This window comes from Diabrotica undecimpunctata, chromosome 8 (assembly GCF_040954645.1).
Source record: "Diabrotica undecimpunctata isolate CICGRU chromosome 8, icDiaUnde3, whole genome shotgun sequence".
Classification (NCBI taxonomy): Eukaryota; Metazoa; Arthropoda; class Insecta; order Coleoptera; family Chrysomelidae; genus Diabrotica; species Diabrotica undecimpunctata.
In genome coordinates this window covers 51,304,019-51,321,472 of record NC_092810.1, presented here as the reverse complement: position 1 = coordinate 51,321,472, position 17,454 = coordinate 51,304,019, and the positions used below count along the sequence as shown (strand labels likewise).

Here is a 17,454-nt window from a genome sequence, read left to right as displayed (position 1 = left end):
ATTAGACTTAATCCCCAACTTTCCCGGCGATGGGGCAGCAAGTACTTGGGATAATGGGCCCAGATAGTTCTTGGGGCAGTTAGATAACGCCGATTAACACATATTTTTTGTTAAATTTAAATGATTTTGTAGTTTTAAACAGATTTACATCATGGCATGCAAGACTCCCAGGGGATGCCAACCCAAGAGAAGGTAACTCTATCGAGGACCCTCGATAGTTGCTATCGAGGATCCATAGTGATACCTTCTCTTGGGTTGGCAACCCCTGGGGGTTTTTATGATTGATGGTATACAACCAACTACAGGAATTACATTTTCCTTGTGGATCATATTGAAGTCTTGTTAAAAATCGTTTTAAAATAAGACATTACTCTTCATCGAAATGAGACCTTTCGATCATTTATTAATTTAAATTGTCATTGAAACACCAAAAAACTTACCCAAACATTGATTATCTTATATATAAAAGTTGGACGGTTTGGAAAATATTGAGTGGAAGAAGTATTCAGATGTATCTGGATATTTAAGAGGCAATAAAAGGCTACGTAGTAACAATTTATTATTATAAAAATAATACAGTACAAAAATATATTATATAATGACAATTATTTTAATTCATGTATACTTTTAACTCTAATCATGGGTGCGTTCAAGGTATTCTGATGAAGATTATTGTATTGAGTTGTAAAACTATTTGCAACTAGAGGGTTAAGTATGACACACTGATTATTTGACAAAGGTGCAGTCAACTGTTGATTACTACGTTTAGAATATGTAAATTGCGCATTTTTTTGCTTAGGTGTAGAACTCCAACGATTGTAGTTGGTAATGTTGCGATCAGTTACTACAGGATTTGAAATAGGTCTTGAAATTGATGGATTATTTTCATCTGTCATAATGGCACCGTCAGACGATCTAAAATTTTGAGAAATACTGTTTGGTGAATTGATTGATAGGTTTATAAACTCTTGTCGAGAATTATTAGTAGTGTTATTAACTATTGCGTTGTTTAGAGTATAGGGAACTATTTGTGGAGAACTGGCATTTCTATTCAGTTGTGAAGTATTATTTGGTCTTACAATTGATGTATGATTACTATTTGTCATAACGCCAGGTGGTCTAAAAACTTGAGAAATATCATTTGTTGAATTAATTGAAGTGCTTGATAGAGATGTTAAATCTTGTCGAGAATTATGTGTAGAGATATTAACTATTGCGTTGTTTGGAGTATGGAGAAGTCTTTGTGGAGAACTGGCATTACTATTTACTGGTGAAGTAGTATTTGAAGAATTAAGTAAATGTGCGTTTGAAGTATTAAGAAAATTGGGAGTAAAATGTTGGGAAAAAACGGTTCGATCAATATTAGGAGAAGTTACTGGTACAGAGGAATGTGAAGGTATATTAGAACTAGATACTATTGTTTGATCTTGGGATGAACCATGTGTTTTGGAATATTGGGTATTAGGCGTTAATATACTTCCTAGGGTTTGACAAATTGATGGTGCACCGTTCAATATGCTCGAAAGCGAAACCCTAGGTTGCACCGTCGGTGGATTATTTGTCTTTACAGTATTTATGAGTACAGCTTCACTTGGTTTCAATGTTATATCGTTAATATCCACATTTGCCTTTTTATTAAATAAAGGTAATGGTTTTACGTCATTCCACATTGTTACCTCTTTGTTTGTTTCAGATTCTTGTCCAGAGATAGTTACACAATGTTCACCATGTCGAATATTTACTGGAACTTTATACAAGCCTAATTGTAAAAACATATTTTTCATTATCCCATTTCTAGTTATATCCTCAGTACTTGGTGCTTTTAACGATTTATGCTTGACTCGTTTTGCAAGTCGTAATAAGTCAATTAGCAGAGTAAGACCGGAACTATTTAAATTATTGGTATTTGGTAATGTGTCGTTTTGTATTTTAATATCAGGCGTTACTATTGCTGTGCTTGAATATTGTACTGGTAATATTTCTACATTAGGAGTGTTCGAGACCTCAACTTGAGGTAAAATTTCGTTGTTGCCGACTGTAGCAGGGGACTGTGGAAACGTGTTCGATTTAGCTGAGGAATATATTGTAACTTTGTTCAATTCCGTTTCACATTCATTAATCACAGTACTACTAGATTCATTTGCAACAACTGTTACCGCATTGACTGTTTTAATTTCCTTTTCTGGCACATTAACTTTCCCTAGAATATTTTGGGCGTCAGTTATACCTACTGATAAATCAGAATTAGATTTCGATGTGGAAGAATTAGATAAGCTAGTAGACTTAATAACTGGTTCGTCATCGTCGGATAATACTATAACTTCGTTACAATGTAAACTATTTTTGTTGATGACAGACTTGCAATTAAGATATTTGTTTCTAAGAATTGAATACAAATTAACTCTAGTTAATTCGACGTATAGTTTAGTATTTAAGGCGTGACCTACGGTACATTTCTTTTCATGACTTATTCTACATTCGATTCGTCTAAATCTTGCTTTACAAAAACTGCAACAAAAATGTTCTTGATAATGAAGCTTAAGAGCCTTTGCGTTTTTGTGTACTGATAAACAAATATTGCACTTATGCGTCTTTGTTTGTTTAGATAAAGGTTTACTGGGTTTTAATTCTAAAGCTTCAAACAATGTTGGGTTAGTTGTGTCTGTATCGGATATAAAGACACTCGAAGATATTCTTCTTCTTTTAATTTTGCTTTGTTTTGTTTCGGTAATTGTCTCTTTACTTTCACTACTTTCTCTTTTACGTTTAGATGAGTCATTAGAAATAATTTTAAACTTTGCATGATCATCAACAAGTTTGATACTAATAGGAGTTACTTTGAAATTAGTCCGGTCATCTACGGGATCAACTGTCAACTGAGCGTGATCGTTTTCCAGATTATTCGGACTAAAACTTTTGTTTTTTGAAATATTTGTTTCTGAAGAACTATCTGAATTCGAGATAGTTTTATTATGTAACGGTGTAGTCTTTTTACGAGCTGTATTTACTTCCGTTGCTCTTTCAGTAGCTAATTTTAAATTTATATTATTATCACTACAGTATTTTTCGACTGCACCTAATTCTAACCTAATGAAGGGATTTACATCGAAAATGAGAACATCAGTTAGCAATTTAAGGTTCGGATAACGCGTAAATAGTTCTGACACTGATTCGTGAACTTTTACTTTTTTAGGTAAATTTGAATTAAGAGAATAACTGTCCAAAATAATAAATTTCTCATCTTTTTTCGATCCATCAAACTCATTGAATTCATTTTGACATAGATTATGATTGGAATCGTCTAGTTGTTCTTTTCGGAGTTGTTTTGTTGTTGAAATCGTTACATTGGTGTTGGGAATTTTCATTTCCGTCGATCTTAAATGCTCGATAATTTTTTCCTGAAAACAAAAATAATTAAATGATTATTTTATATAGGTACGTTTGCGATGATTAATCATTAAAACATTTAAAATAAACACATTAAAAAAAGCATCTTAGCAAGATTCTGAGTGAGAATTAATATACTATACAGCGTTCCACGTTAAGAAAATAACATTGCGGAGATAGGGCCATGAATTTCTTATGGACGATAGAAGCGCAGCGATGCCACGATGAACACAAGCACGATTGAGGGTCATGGTACAATGAATACACAAGGTATGATATTGCGCATGACATTTGACAGCTGGCCCAGGAGTGTGACGTAGTCAAGACCGCTCGAATCACCTCGAACCCATTATTACAGCTTAACGTACACATTAATTTTGAAATTATGATCAAAAAATGATCTAATTTTTTTTTAATGTTTTGTTTTGGTTATAATTGAATAAAACATATATTTTCAGTAGCATAAAACCTTTAGTTTTCCTAGGGATTCAGGCGAAATATTTATGTTTGTTTTCATACATATACCAGTGGCGGCTTTTGGGGGTAGGCAGGATAGGCCGGGCCTACCCAATAGTTTTAAGAGCTTTAAAATTGAAAAACATATATTCAAAAATTATGTTAATGCATGTAAATAACTTTTAAATGTACTAAATCACTTAATACATTAGCGTCCGTTAAAACAACTATGTTATTATATTATCACAGAAAGCATCGAATCGTATTCAGGCATTTTAAATATCATTAATAGGCCCGATCGGAACTGGCCGACCCAGCTCACATAAGATCCCCGTACAAAAAATGTACTTGTACAAAAAAGTAAAAACTTGTAATGTAATTATCGAATTTTAATATAAATTTTCTTTTAAATTATGATAAAAAAATATGTAGCATAATCTATAATTGTAACATATTTTTAAATACACAACACAATTGCAAACAAGTGCACGGTTGCCCAAATAAATTAAAAAAAAATCGTAAAATTCAAAAAAAAAAGATTCCCACTCTCACAAAAAAAATATGTATTACACACACTGGCGGCTACAGAATTTTTTTTGGGGAGGTCATGGATCTTGAGGGTGATTACTTTTCTCTGATGCAAGGTCACTTTTAGTCTTACCACCAATAGGATAAGTGGGTTTTCAAATATTTTTAGGGGGGGGCTCATGACTCCGTGACCCCTCCCTCTGGATCCGCCACTGATTACACATGGCTATTTGTAATTTGCTGGCTTGGCCTACAAAAAATTTTAACACACCAGCCGCCACTGACATATACTATTAATATAAGCACTCTTTTTGTATGCAAATCCTTTGAAATTTAAAAATTTTCTGCAGGGGGGAATTACTGTGAATAGGTAAATAGTAGTAGATTTGCGTATTCTGTTTCACTGTCACTCACTTCCAAGCAGTTTTACTGAAATAAAAACAAAATAGATTACAATAAAGAAAAATCTGTTTTACAATTCAATATGTTATTTAAGATGAGTTATAATGAAATTTAGTAAAATAAAAAATATACACATTACTATAACCTACCGATTATTATATGCAAAATTTACTTATCAAACAATATAATAATATGAAAATAAGGCACAAATAAGTTCAAACGCAAAACACAATAAATATCGACTTCAGACGACTTTACACCAGCAAGACAGAAGGCTTGTATAAAAACAAAAGTTCAACAATAATATCGGTTATCAATGCTTACGATTGCAAATTGCAAGTTATTAGATAATAAATATAATACTCAATCAATAATAAACTCAATACTGATTGAGTCATCTATTTTATAATAGAAAAATAATTTAGATATATGCTTACTTTATACAAATATACACTTCGCAAGGGCTTAAAAAATTTGATGGGTAAAATGTTGAATACCATGTTGAATACTTTGCTTCACCACCTTTTATTGGGCCTACCTCTTGTCCTATTTGCTTGGGGTTTAATCTCTAGATTACTTGTACAGCTCGATTATCTGGCATTCTTTTTTAGTGGCCAAGCCAGTTTAGTTTTTGTGACTTTACAAATCTAACGATATCTGCGCTCTGCATTAATGCATCCAGCTCTGAATTAATTCATTTTTATTCTTCACGAACCATCGCTATTTTTGAATGTTTGTTATGTGTTAAAATAGGTGCTTTTAAAAACATTTGGATAAACTGAGTGATGTGCTAGTTATGCAACTAGAAAAAACTCCATTATAATATCTTTCATTTGGTAGATTATTGAAGACCCAGAATTCATATGAATATATCAGATTAAATCTTTTTAACATGTTACTGTAAAATTGTTGTTATTTTTTTAGACAGCAACCTTAAATGGTTCTTTCATACCGATTTGTTAACTAAGAAACTAGCCTCAGCCTGCTATGCAATTTGCAATAAGAACTGTTTCGGAAGAAATCAATTTAACATCTTCCAAAATAAGATGTTTTTCTTTGTTAAATCATGTTATCATTATTAAAATATATAATGTTATCATTATTATAAACAATACCAAGATAATTTTATGTTTGAATATTACAAAAGATGTAATTTAAAATATTGTGCAATATTGTGTGACCTTACTACACTCATATTCGATGGCCAGCTAGCTCATCCGATCTAAATAAAGTTGACTTTATCATTATTTATTTTGATTTTGTGTTTTGTTCAGTAGGTATATACGTACAAATTGTGTGTACCTTCATTACCAGTTTTTTGTATCTTTTTAAACATCTGAAATATCGAACTCTGGAGTATAAGTTAATTAACCTGTACCTACGTGTAATAAAAGATAATTAAAACTTGTTTTATAAAGAATATCTATGTTAACAAAATAACTGTACCAACAATCAATAAATTTAAATTAACTTCAACATTTTATTTATGATTAAAATATTATAATAACATTATTTTATCTTCTCTTTATAATTACTATAATTAAATTACCCAAATTATATAAAAAAAAACTTAAAATCAAAAGTCTTTCCTATACTACATTCAAATGTTGCGGGAATAAGCGTTCTTGACTACGTCATGCGCGAAAGCGAACCGATTTTGGAACATTATGTATCATACCTTGTGTATTCATTGTACCATGATTCAGGGTTGTATAATTTGTATTTTCGTTTTCACAGACATGAATTAAATAATTGTTTTTTAACGTAATTGACCAAAAGTGTCCATTCGAAACAAGAGATGAAAAGTAGGGAAAATGATTTTAATTAAATAAATAGTATTTACAAAAGATAATTTTATTTTATCTTATTTTATTTATAGTAACGACAGTTTATTTGTTTTTCGGTAAGAATATCATATACCATGAATCATAGAAATCAGTAGAAAATATTGATTAGTTAAATCATGCACTTTGCCGGCTATTAAAGATTTAAAAGCAAATAAACGGACCGCTTGGAATGCGTGTAGCTAATTACTAATTGCAACTTAAAATAATACGGTGTGCGTATGTCAGCGATTTTATGTCGTCCTCTAAGACTACATAATGATAATAAGGCTTTGTAATTCTTCAGTTGTTATTCGTTATTGAAACGCTCTATAGGACAATTTTCAATTAAAGGTGACTCATCTACAAATTGAACTGAGAGATAAGGGCAACAATGTTAAATGTCAAAAGAAATTTCTTGCCGGGGTCATTTTTACTGTGTATGCTTTGCCAATGTAAATAAGTGAGCAGTAATATAGTTCAGTAAAATTTGCCACCGTGACAATATAAATTGGTGCGATTCACGAGCGTATAGTTGGACAATTTCGTTGAATAGTTTGAAACATCGGTAAACTTATTTAAATATTTTTGACATTTGCGGCTATATTCAGCTTGTACTTTCGGTAAACTCAACCTAATAAACAAAGTGAAAATTTGGAAATTTATTTATTAGATTAAATTAAAAACACATAAACTAAAACTAATTTACAATTAAAAAGACTTATTTTTCTCATGAAAGGAAAAACGGGTGCATATACGCCCTATGACCAAATGCGGGTACAATTTTTAATAAAGGAACATATTGTATCTTAAATGTAAATTAAATTTTAAGATGAAAATTTTCGAAACATTCGGGGTGTAGCTGTGTAGAAACACTCACACATTTTACATAAATAAATTACTTTTGCACACATATTACTTTTGCACATCCGATATTTTTTTCTTGCAATAGTATCGTCTCTTTTTATAATGTGGCCAGTATTGTCGATTCTAGTTTCATCTGGTAAAGCAAATTTAGATTGACGTCGATAGACTAAGTTTGACACTAATGTAGCGGTATTCTCTTCTCTTCATGTTTGATTCAACGAAATCTGTGTCGGCTCATGCTTTCTCTTATGATGTAATTCTTTATCCTCATCCTTCGACCAATACATATCAACTTGAAGCAGAGTGTGATAACCAGATAATATACATATGGCAATATTTTTTTTTTTAAATCTTTGTTATTCATTTCAAAACCGTGACGGTTATTCTGCGATGTATAAATATTTGTAAAACATAGAATGCTCTGAATTACTTCTTTATCAAAAAAAAAAAAAAACTTCAATAGGTGACGTGATATTTGACGTTTACACTACCCTACTTGAACAAGGACGTTCCAAATTTAATGCAGTGAAGGAAGCGGCAGACTTAACACGAAGACCAATGAACACAGTGTGGCCCATAACAAAACAACCGATTGTAAGTAGAAGAAAAAGAAAAGACGCTGGTATGTTTAGGAAACTAGACCGGAGTGATGTGGAGATCATTAGAAGAAAAATGTATAACATGTATGAAGAACAGATGGTCCCCACGTTAAAAACCATCATGCAAAAGTTGCAGAAAGATGACATAGAAATCAAGTGCTGCAGTGAGACAGTAAGGCAATGTCTTCTAAAAAACGGCTTTAAAATAAAAACAATCGATAAACGCCAAGTGATTATGGAATCTGCTCGTCTACAAATATGGTGGACGGAATTTTTAATTCAAATTCATAAATACAGAGAAAATGGAAGAGAAATTGTTTATCTGGTCGAGACGTGGTTTGACACCCATGACGTTCCAAAATATGTTTGGGCAGATTCTTCTGGTCGCTTTACAACAAAAGCTCCATCAAAATTAAAGAAAACGTATTACAATAATCTATGCAGGAACAAAAAATGGTTTTATACCTAATGCTTTAGTCTTGTCATGCAAAAACATTAAGAAGTCTCGTGTCAACTATCATGATGACACCACGTCAGAATTATTTGAAAACTGGTTTTCAACGAAATTATTGCCAAATATACCACCAAACAGTGTAATTGTGATGGACAATGCCAGCTACCACAGTCGTAGGCTGAATGAATAAAGTTCCATGTTCTAATGACACCAAACTTAGAATCCAGGAATATATGCTGGAAAATGATATATATTATGAAGATAATTATTCTAAAAAACAATTACCTACTTGAAACTTTAAAATCATTTTCCATAAGAAAACAATATTCTTGCGACAGTTTGGCGAAAGAAATGGGTCATACGGTATTAAGACTTCCTCCTTACTATTGCATATTCAATCCGATTGAACACATATGGTATGAGCTAAAAGCATCGGTAAGGAGAAGTAATGTTTCGCCCACCCTAAATTCATCTGTGGTTAACCTTCCTAAATAGCCAATGACAGCTGGGAAAATAGTGTTGTCCATGTTCTAAAGATGGAAAGATCTTACATAAATACAGATAGGTTGCTCAAAGAAACAATTATAATAGATCTAGATAACTACAGTGATAGTGAAACTGACTTCTCCATGTAATTTTTGTTACGTAATGTATACGTAATTTATGTAAATATTTTTAAATTCAGTTGATAACGGTATACAACCAGCTTTTAGACACACCTCAATTTTGAAAATAATTTTCTAAAATATTTTGCCTCTGTTCTTTTTTGTACTCTATTTAGAAATGATAAAGTTTTGTAAATATGTAAATGTAGTGTATGTAAATATTTTTGTAACTATTATAACTTTAGTAGACAATGATAAAGACCGGCAAATCGAAAATAAAAGTACGATCCTATCCAGAGGCGATCCCCCGCTGCCTTGCGTTAGACACTTATCAATAATAAATATTAATGACTCTCTTAGATCTCTGGTAGGACTATAACAGAGTAGCTGAACATATTAGATGTGATTTTCCTGATGTAAATGTACTAATAAGTAGCGTAAAACAAGTATTTGTCAAAAATCCTTTACGGGTCCAGTTGTACAGAAACAAATTACCGAATGTACCTTTACCTCCCGAACCAGTATTGACTAGGTGATTAACTTCACCAATTAAGGAATTGCTTTTAGAATTTAACGCCGAATGCAGTTCTGCTATTATAAAGGCACAAAATCTTGTTAAAACAACTTTATTGGCAAATCAGCTAACTTGTATCAAGACGCATTATAGTTTTATAGTAAACACTAAACTAATTGAATCCGTCAAAATAGTTAGAATCTTTAGAGCAAACATTTAAAAAGTTCTCAGTGAAATCGGCAATTCAGTTAAAAAGAAATTAGTATTTAAAGGGAAAAAGACAGTTAAGATTTGATTTGACGTATAGTGCGTCTGTATATCCGCTTATACGTATTTCACCCTAAAAGGGATCATCAGAACGGCTATTCACAGACGCTTTGAACGCGAAAATAAATCTTTTCTGTCTTGAGAAGCAACTCTAACATGGCTTCGTATGGACGCAAATAGCGACATCTGATAATAAATCCGCTAATTTTTATATAAATAAACTAATTTTTCGAAACCAAATTCAGATTTTTGCTTTAATCTGTGCCTTCTAAGAATTGAAAGGCAAAACAGACGTTGATAAAGATGTTATTAGAGACATGGGGAATCTAAAATTGCATTCCACAACATATCTCCTCAACTAAGCAAAAATCCTTAGCGAATTGGTTTCTAGTACTCATAAAGAGTATACCGGAATAAAAGGAAAAAGACAGTTAAGATTTGATTTCACGTATAGTGCGTCCGTCTATCCGCTTATATGTATTTTACCCTAAAAGGGATCATCGAGAAAAGTCGTATAGCGTTGCATTAATATAATAATACATATGTAGTATTAATCTTATTGAAGGGAAGCTTCTAAACCAGCGTTGTATTAATTTGTCTCTACAATAAAAAGCAGAGGTGATCGTCATAAAATAGTTGGAAAAGTTCATTTACTAGACAAGGAGAGTCCGGTATACAACATGTAAACATTTTCAACTTTTTTTAAATCTATAACAAGGATGCGGTTTTATGTACCTACTGTCGAATGTACAAAAAATTGTTAAAATAAATAAACTTTCTAAATCGATGATCGTAAAATAAATAAAATTAAAAATAAATATTAAAATTAATTTATTCAATTTAAAAAATATTATTTAAAATCTAAAAATACAAAAAAATCAGTATGAACCTTCGCGCTAGTCTACAGTATCTACTGTAGCACGTTTTTTTTTTATTCTTGATATGATGCAAACGAATTAAAACAAACTTATAGATTACCTTAAGATATTTGTCAGCCTTAATAGATCTCTCTCTGAACTCGTGCATTTTGATAACGATTTTACTGCAATTGGCACATATTTTCCTCGAGACGACGTCTTTTTCCAAAATCTGCAACAAAAAATATACTGTGAAAAATGATTGTTAAAAGTATACAGAGATTATAAAATTTTTATGTTAAACTGATTTTTTTGTCAATTCACAAACAGAAACTGACACAAAACCGGGAAACGTAGCAACTTTACTGTAATTATTCCATCCAATAATTTTGAATCGATTGTACATCAGTATTAACATTTAAGAATTATCATCAGCTATACTCATTCAGGTCAAAACCTTCGCTATTTTCTGAACCGATTGACAGAATACATTAAACCCTAAATAACTAAATGACAACAAACATATAACATTCAAAAAGTAAGTAATTATGTAAAGTCAATAGCAGTGTGCACAACTCATCAGAAAGAACAGTTACGGGTGCAAAATAAGTCTGAGAAACATTATTAATATTTATTCGGATTTAGACATACTGTAAAGGAAAGAATTTAAGGTGGTTATGCACTTACAGCTGGCTGAGAAACTTGAGAGAATGGTTTCAAATACCAGAAGCTGCGAACATAATACATGCGGCACAAAACAGAGAAACCTATCGTTTGATGGTCGCCAACCTTCGGTAGAAGACGGCACATAAAGAAGAAGATACACTTACAATGGAAGGAAATAAGAGAAACAAATTTAAGACGACAAAGCAACATCATTAGTTGTCTAAAATACCATTTACAGAAGAATATACTCAGTTAAGAATAAAATTTTAAAAAATTACGTGTTTTAATTAATAATAAGACATTGTTAAAGTCTTAACATATCACCAATAATTTCTCATTATTTTGTTACAATTATTAACAAAACACGAAAATGTATTCTATTTATTTTCGATATATCTCAGCTTAAATAAAACGAGTTTTTTGTCTCGTTCGTTTTCCGTTGAAACTACCGCTAAAACAGGTTGTTTCTTTTGGTATCTAAATACGCTTCGATATTATTTTACCGCCAATTCTCCTCTTCAAGTTATAATTTTTACGACCACAACTCGTCATGAATGTTTCTTGCTCGTACCAACCGTTTCGCTAATTCGTTACAAAAAACAGGTTTTTTGTTTATCTACAACTGGGTCAATAGTGTTTATTTGTTCTCGGAACTCGTAAAAGGGCAATAAATCTTTTAGTTTTATTGTTTTTATCAATATACAGTTTCTTTTTAAATGTACAGAAAAAGTGGCTGTTTAGAACCCACGGTTTGGACCGTTTAAATTCGTTCGAAACCGTTGAAAAATTGGTGGTTCCTGTTCCTATAAAATGTTGATTTAAAGCGGCATTCACAGGCTTCGTTCTCGATCCTCAAGTGTGATAGTATTCCAGCGGCACTAGACTTAGTTCCTGGTCTTCGTTCCAAACAGTAGTTCCATTCAAGACTTCTTTCTCGGACCTCGTGCCAAACGTGACAGTAGGTATTATTTGTCAAACATAGGAAGAAGTTTGAAAATCTTACAATCGCCAAGCCGTTTTTTGTGAAAAATGCTTATTTGAAATTTAAAACCCTACAATGCTCAATTTTTAATTTTAGATTGGAAAAATTTATATGTATAGCTATTTTATAAAGACGTCCGAAAAAAATGCTTAAAAAAATTTAAAGTTATTTATTTTTAAATTTCAGAACATTTTCGGTAATGTATCAAATTTGATACAAAGTGCATTTGGGCAAAATTATATATAGGAAATAAAATACTTAAGTACCTTTATAGTACAATATTTTTATTGATGAAATTGAAAGAAACAGTTTGAATCCTTATTAAAACATAACTGCAAGCCACATTTAACATAGGTTAATTTTTTACAATTTGGCTTTTTGCATCGGATTCGATCGCTAGTGTAGATTGGCCAATGTCCTACAGCATCTGTTCGAATATCTTTTGGAGGAATATAGCTTGTTGGCCCGTTCTTTTTCTTCAATTGTATATCCTGTTCAATAGAACTTGTAGATGGTCGTCCTCGCTCATTTTCTGATGTATCTTCCATTTCTGCTCCACTCAGCTCATCTTCAAATACCACTGGAATATTTGATATATGTATATTTTCTACATCTGCATCATTATTCAAGTCTTCAATATCACTTACATCACAATCATCTTCACCATCATCCCAATTGTCGACTATAACTTGCAATTTTTTATCTGATAAAGGCCTCTTCATATACCAGCTAGACATCTAAAATTATACCCAAATTACATTATGTATCATAAATGATACAAACAAATTTTTTACCATACCTTTAAAAATAATAGTAGATGCTAAATAAAACTAATACTGGATGACTTGTGGATGTGTAATAAGCAGAAAACGCAATTTTGCACATTCAATTTTGATTAATAACCACCTATAAAAAAATTTAAACTCAGCGTTATCGTCAACTCGACGGTTAAGTGATAACTGACTAATTCGCGCTATTTATAAAATATTAGACGACGTTGCAAGGTTACAAAATGTGTATAATATAATAGAGTGGTATATATAGAATATGTTACATAGTGCTGTTTGGACTTAATATTATTTCACTGTGTTATACATGTAAATTCTCGGTATGTTTCATATATGATACATTGAGCAGTGTAGGGTTAAATCGAACACAAAAACAGGTGACTACCACAGTAAAATAAATTACGAAAATTATAAAAAAATGGCTTCAGGAAATGCTTATTCCCAATCTTCCTCCACGTATTGTACTGGTTGTTGACAATGCTTTTTATCACAACGTGCAAGTTGAAAAGTGTCCTAATATGAGTTCAACGAAAAATGTAATAAAAGAGTGGCTAAGACAACGCAATCTGCCTTTTTCAGAAGATATGTTAAAAGTAGATCTTTACAGCATTGTACAAATCCATAAACGCAGATTTAAGGTGTATGAAATTGACAGAATACTGGGTAATAGTGGTCATTCGGTGTTACGGCTGCATCCGTATCATCCAGATCTCAACCCCATAGAATTAGTATGGGCAGCTCTTAAGAAATACGTGGCCGATAAAAACGTTGACTTTAAGTTTAGTTCTGTGGATCGTTTTTGCGATGAATTTTTTCAAATATTTTCAAATCAAGAGTGAAAAAAACGGTGTGAACACGCTAAAAGTTTTGAACAATTTTTAAGGGAAAAAGAACCTGTTTTAGATTTAGTTTTTGATGAAATAATGATCAATCTTGACGAAGACAGTACTAGGGATTTCAGTGATGATAATTCTGAGTCAGATGGCTTCTAGATGATTTAAGTTCTTGGACGCACTTATATTTTTTAGTCTCTCTACGACACTTTTGCAATCTGTAAATATAATACTATTACTATTATAGTTTAATACTGGCATCCATTGAATGCAATAAAACAGAACTTGACTTAAAATACTGCCTTCGGGGAGTCTAAGGTTCGTAGTTCTAGGTGTAGTCGTTACTTGATTTATTTTTTTATTGCATTTTCCTGTTTGTGTACAGCTAGTAGTTAGTTATAAAGTTCGCTAATTATTGTTTAAGAAATCCAATTGAAATTAATTTGTTCGTTAAAACATCTACGTTAACATTATCAAATGCTTCTGTAATATCCTCGAAACCTGCCATAGTCATGAGGTTACTATTAAATCTAGCTAAAGTATCTGGTTTTACTGTAGTATTTTTATTATTATTCCTTTATAGTAAATTTGTAACCAAAATTGTAATTTTTTGGCTTTGAAATCTATCATTAAAACAATAATAACAGTAGTCATATTTTCACATTAATTATTAAAATTTATTGGTTATAATTACCTTCTTTTATGTTTACTTGTTTTTAGTTTGTAATAAAGTTATTTACTTTATTTATAGTTTTATTTCATTTATATTGTTTATTTATTTAGTGTAAACACATGTAAAATGTAAACTTAAGGAAAAAAGCTAATGAATAAAAAAACGGTTGTGGCAGTCCAGTGGGACTGCCGGTAGAAGTTACACTTCTGTACACGTATTCGCCGTTACAAATTTATTTGGGAGTCAATCTGCACAATCATTAAATATGTAATGCTATAGGTAAGACATAGCAGAAAGAGAAACAGAATTAATAACAACTTACTAACAATTAATAAACAACATTTGACCTGTAATAGGAGTATAGTAAATGAAGGATTGAATCAATATTTTGATGGAAATGTATATTTTTATTTTCATATATGTATGAAAGGAGTTGAATGCAAAAATTTTTTTACACATACTCTGCAGTAAAATTCATTGTTTATTTTGTTATTAATATAAAAATACAATACAATACACTGCAACATAATTCAATATAATAATTCAATACAAATTAAAATGCAATATTCATAAGTATTTCAAAATGACAATAATGCACATAAAAAAATACACTACAATACAGTGCAACATAATTCAATATAATAATACAATACAAATTAAAATGCAATTTTCATAAGTATTTAAAAATGAAAATAATATACATAACTTTTCTACTTACGCATACCATGTAATAATATTAATAAAAAAGTCCTCCCCGACTGGGAATCGAACCCCGGTCTCTCGCGTGACAGGCGGGGATACTGACTACTATACTACCGAGGACATGACACAAACGAATTTCAAAATTGACAGTTCTTGGTCATACAGTGATTTATTGATATTATTATTTTGAAATACAAAAGACTAATATAATTATAAACATTTAATAAATAATACAAAACATATCACATAAATAATAATATTAATAAATATTTTATTATATATATAATATTATGTATATATATATATATATATATATATATATATATATATATATATATATATATATATATATATATATATATATATATATATATATATATATACATAATATCACATAAATAATAATATTAATAAATATTTTATTATATATATAATATTATGTATATATATATATATATATATATATATATATATATATATATATATATATAATATATATTATTAAATACAAAAGGAACATTTTTATATTCGAGAGAGGAAGAGAGAGAAAATATATCTTCTGTCTCTCTCTTACTCATTATCTTACATATGTAATGATTTCACAGATTCACTCCCATACAAATTTCCAACGTGGAGCGCGCGTATAGAAGTATAACTTCAAAAATAAATGTTTGACGTATTTTTTAAATAATACCTACCTCCCTGTATAACTAGATTACGATTAAAAATACATTAATGGATTACGTCAAATTCAACAAAATATTTCTTGCTAATGACTTCATACTAGGTATTTGTATAATTTGTATTATATCCAAATGTTTCTTAGTATTTAAATTTTGGCATTTAAAAACCCATTAAATTCATTACCTTCCTAATGATATCTACCTACCGACTCGGGATCGTATAATAAATTAAAATGAAATAATTTTTGAGGAAGACTATACCTTATCACCAAACCGAGCGTTTACGTCTTCCTTCTTTTACTCTCCAAATGCGCGCTCTCTCTCTCTCTCTCTCTCTCTCTCTCTCTGTTCTCTGCGCCGACGGCTAAGATTCTGAAACCTTTTCCTATATTTGCCAAATAATACATACCAGACTCCTCTCTCAGATTTCGTTCCTGGTCGCCTATCTGACAGTAGATATATATTAGCCTTCACAGACTCCGCTCTTTGTTATCGTACCTGAATGTAGATACATATCTACCTCTTATGATTTGTGTAAAAATATACGCGCTCTACGTAAACTTTCGTTCAGATAAGTTCAGAAAAGTAAATAGTTTAATTTTAGTTAATACTCCAGTCATCAGAGACGAAAATGCCAATGAACCTTTAAAAACCATACGAACATGCTGAATTTTGCTGAGCATATTAATTTTGGGATCCCAAAAAAGATACAACAAAGTTTACCACTTTTACCCCCGGGCTTCACACTAAAACCCCTCTCTCAACGGGGTAAAAACGCAAGAAAATCGATTTACTAAGAATCTGTACACTGTAGAAAAAAATGTTTCAAATAAAAAATGTAGCTGAGATAATTTTTAACAAAAATGTTTATAAGCATTTTTGTGTAGAATGAACCGTTCTTTTAGAAACAACGCTTGAAGCGACCGTCGATTTTGCACGCGCGCGAAATCAATGTTCAATAAATTTTGTATCCGCTCGACGGTAAAAATTCTATACCTTTTGATTCAAGTGACCTATCGATAAAAATCAAAATGCGTTTTAAAGGTAAAGAGTTCAGCTTTCGTACGCAGTTTTGTATTTTGCCGCAACTAAACTCAGACTTTATACAGGTGTTACGAAACTATGGTTTTTAATTTAATTTAATTCGATTTTTTTTCTTCTCCTTCCTCTTTATAAGCAATTCTGCTTGTTCATTGGCGGATTAGTACCTCTATGGCAGGCTGTCACTCCATCTTTTGCGCGGTTGTGCGATACTGCTTCTGCCGACTGGTGACTTATCTCTTGCTATTTTGACGACACGGGTCTCCTCCATTCTACTTATCTGGTTATTCCATTCTTTTTTTCTATTTTGTGTCCATTCATTTATAC

At 31.1% G+C, this 17,454-nt stretch overlaps 1 protein-coding gene across 1 annotated transcript in view; it reads right to left on the bottom strand.

Moving 5' to 3' along the window:
* Window positions 1–369: 369 nt before the first annotated feature.
* Window positions 370–17,454, bottom strand: part of LOC140447532 (uncharacterized) — a 43,486-nt gene continuing 26,401 nt past the window's right edge. The window contains exons 2-3 of the mRNA XM_072540233.1: window positions 10,881–10,991; window positions 370–3,398 (exon numbers count right to left, since the gene is read on the bottom strand). Coding sequence (XP_072396334.1) covers window positions 606–3,398; window positions 10,881–10,991 — 2,904 coding nt within the window. The 3' untranslated portion in view covers window positions 370–605. The remainder of the gene's footprint in view (window positions 3,399–10,880; window positions 10,992–17,454) is intronic.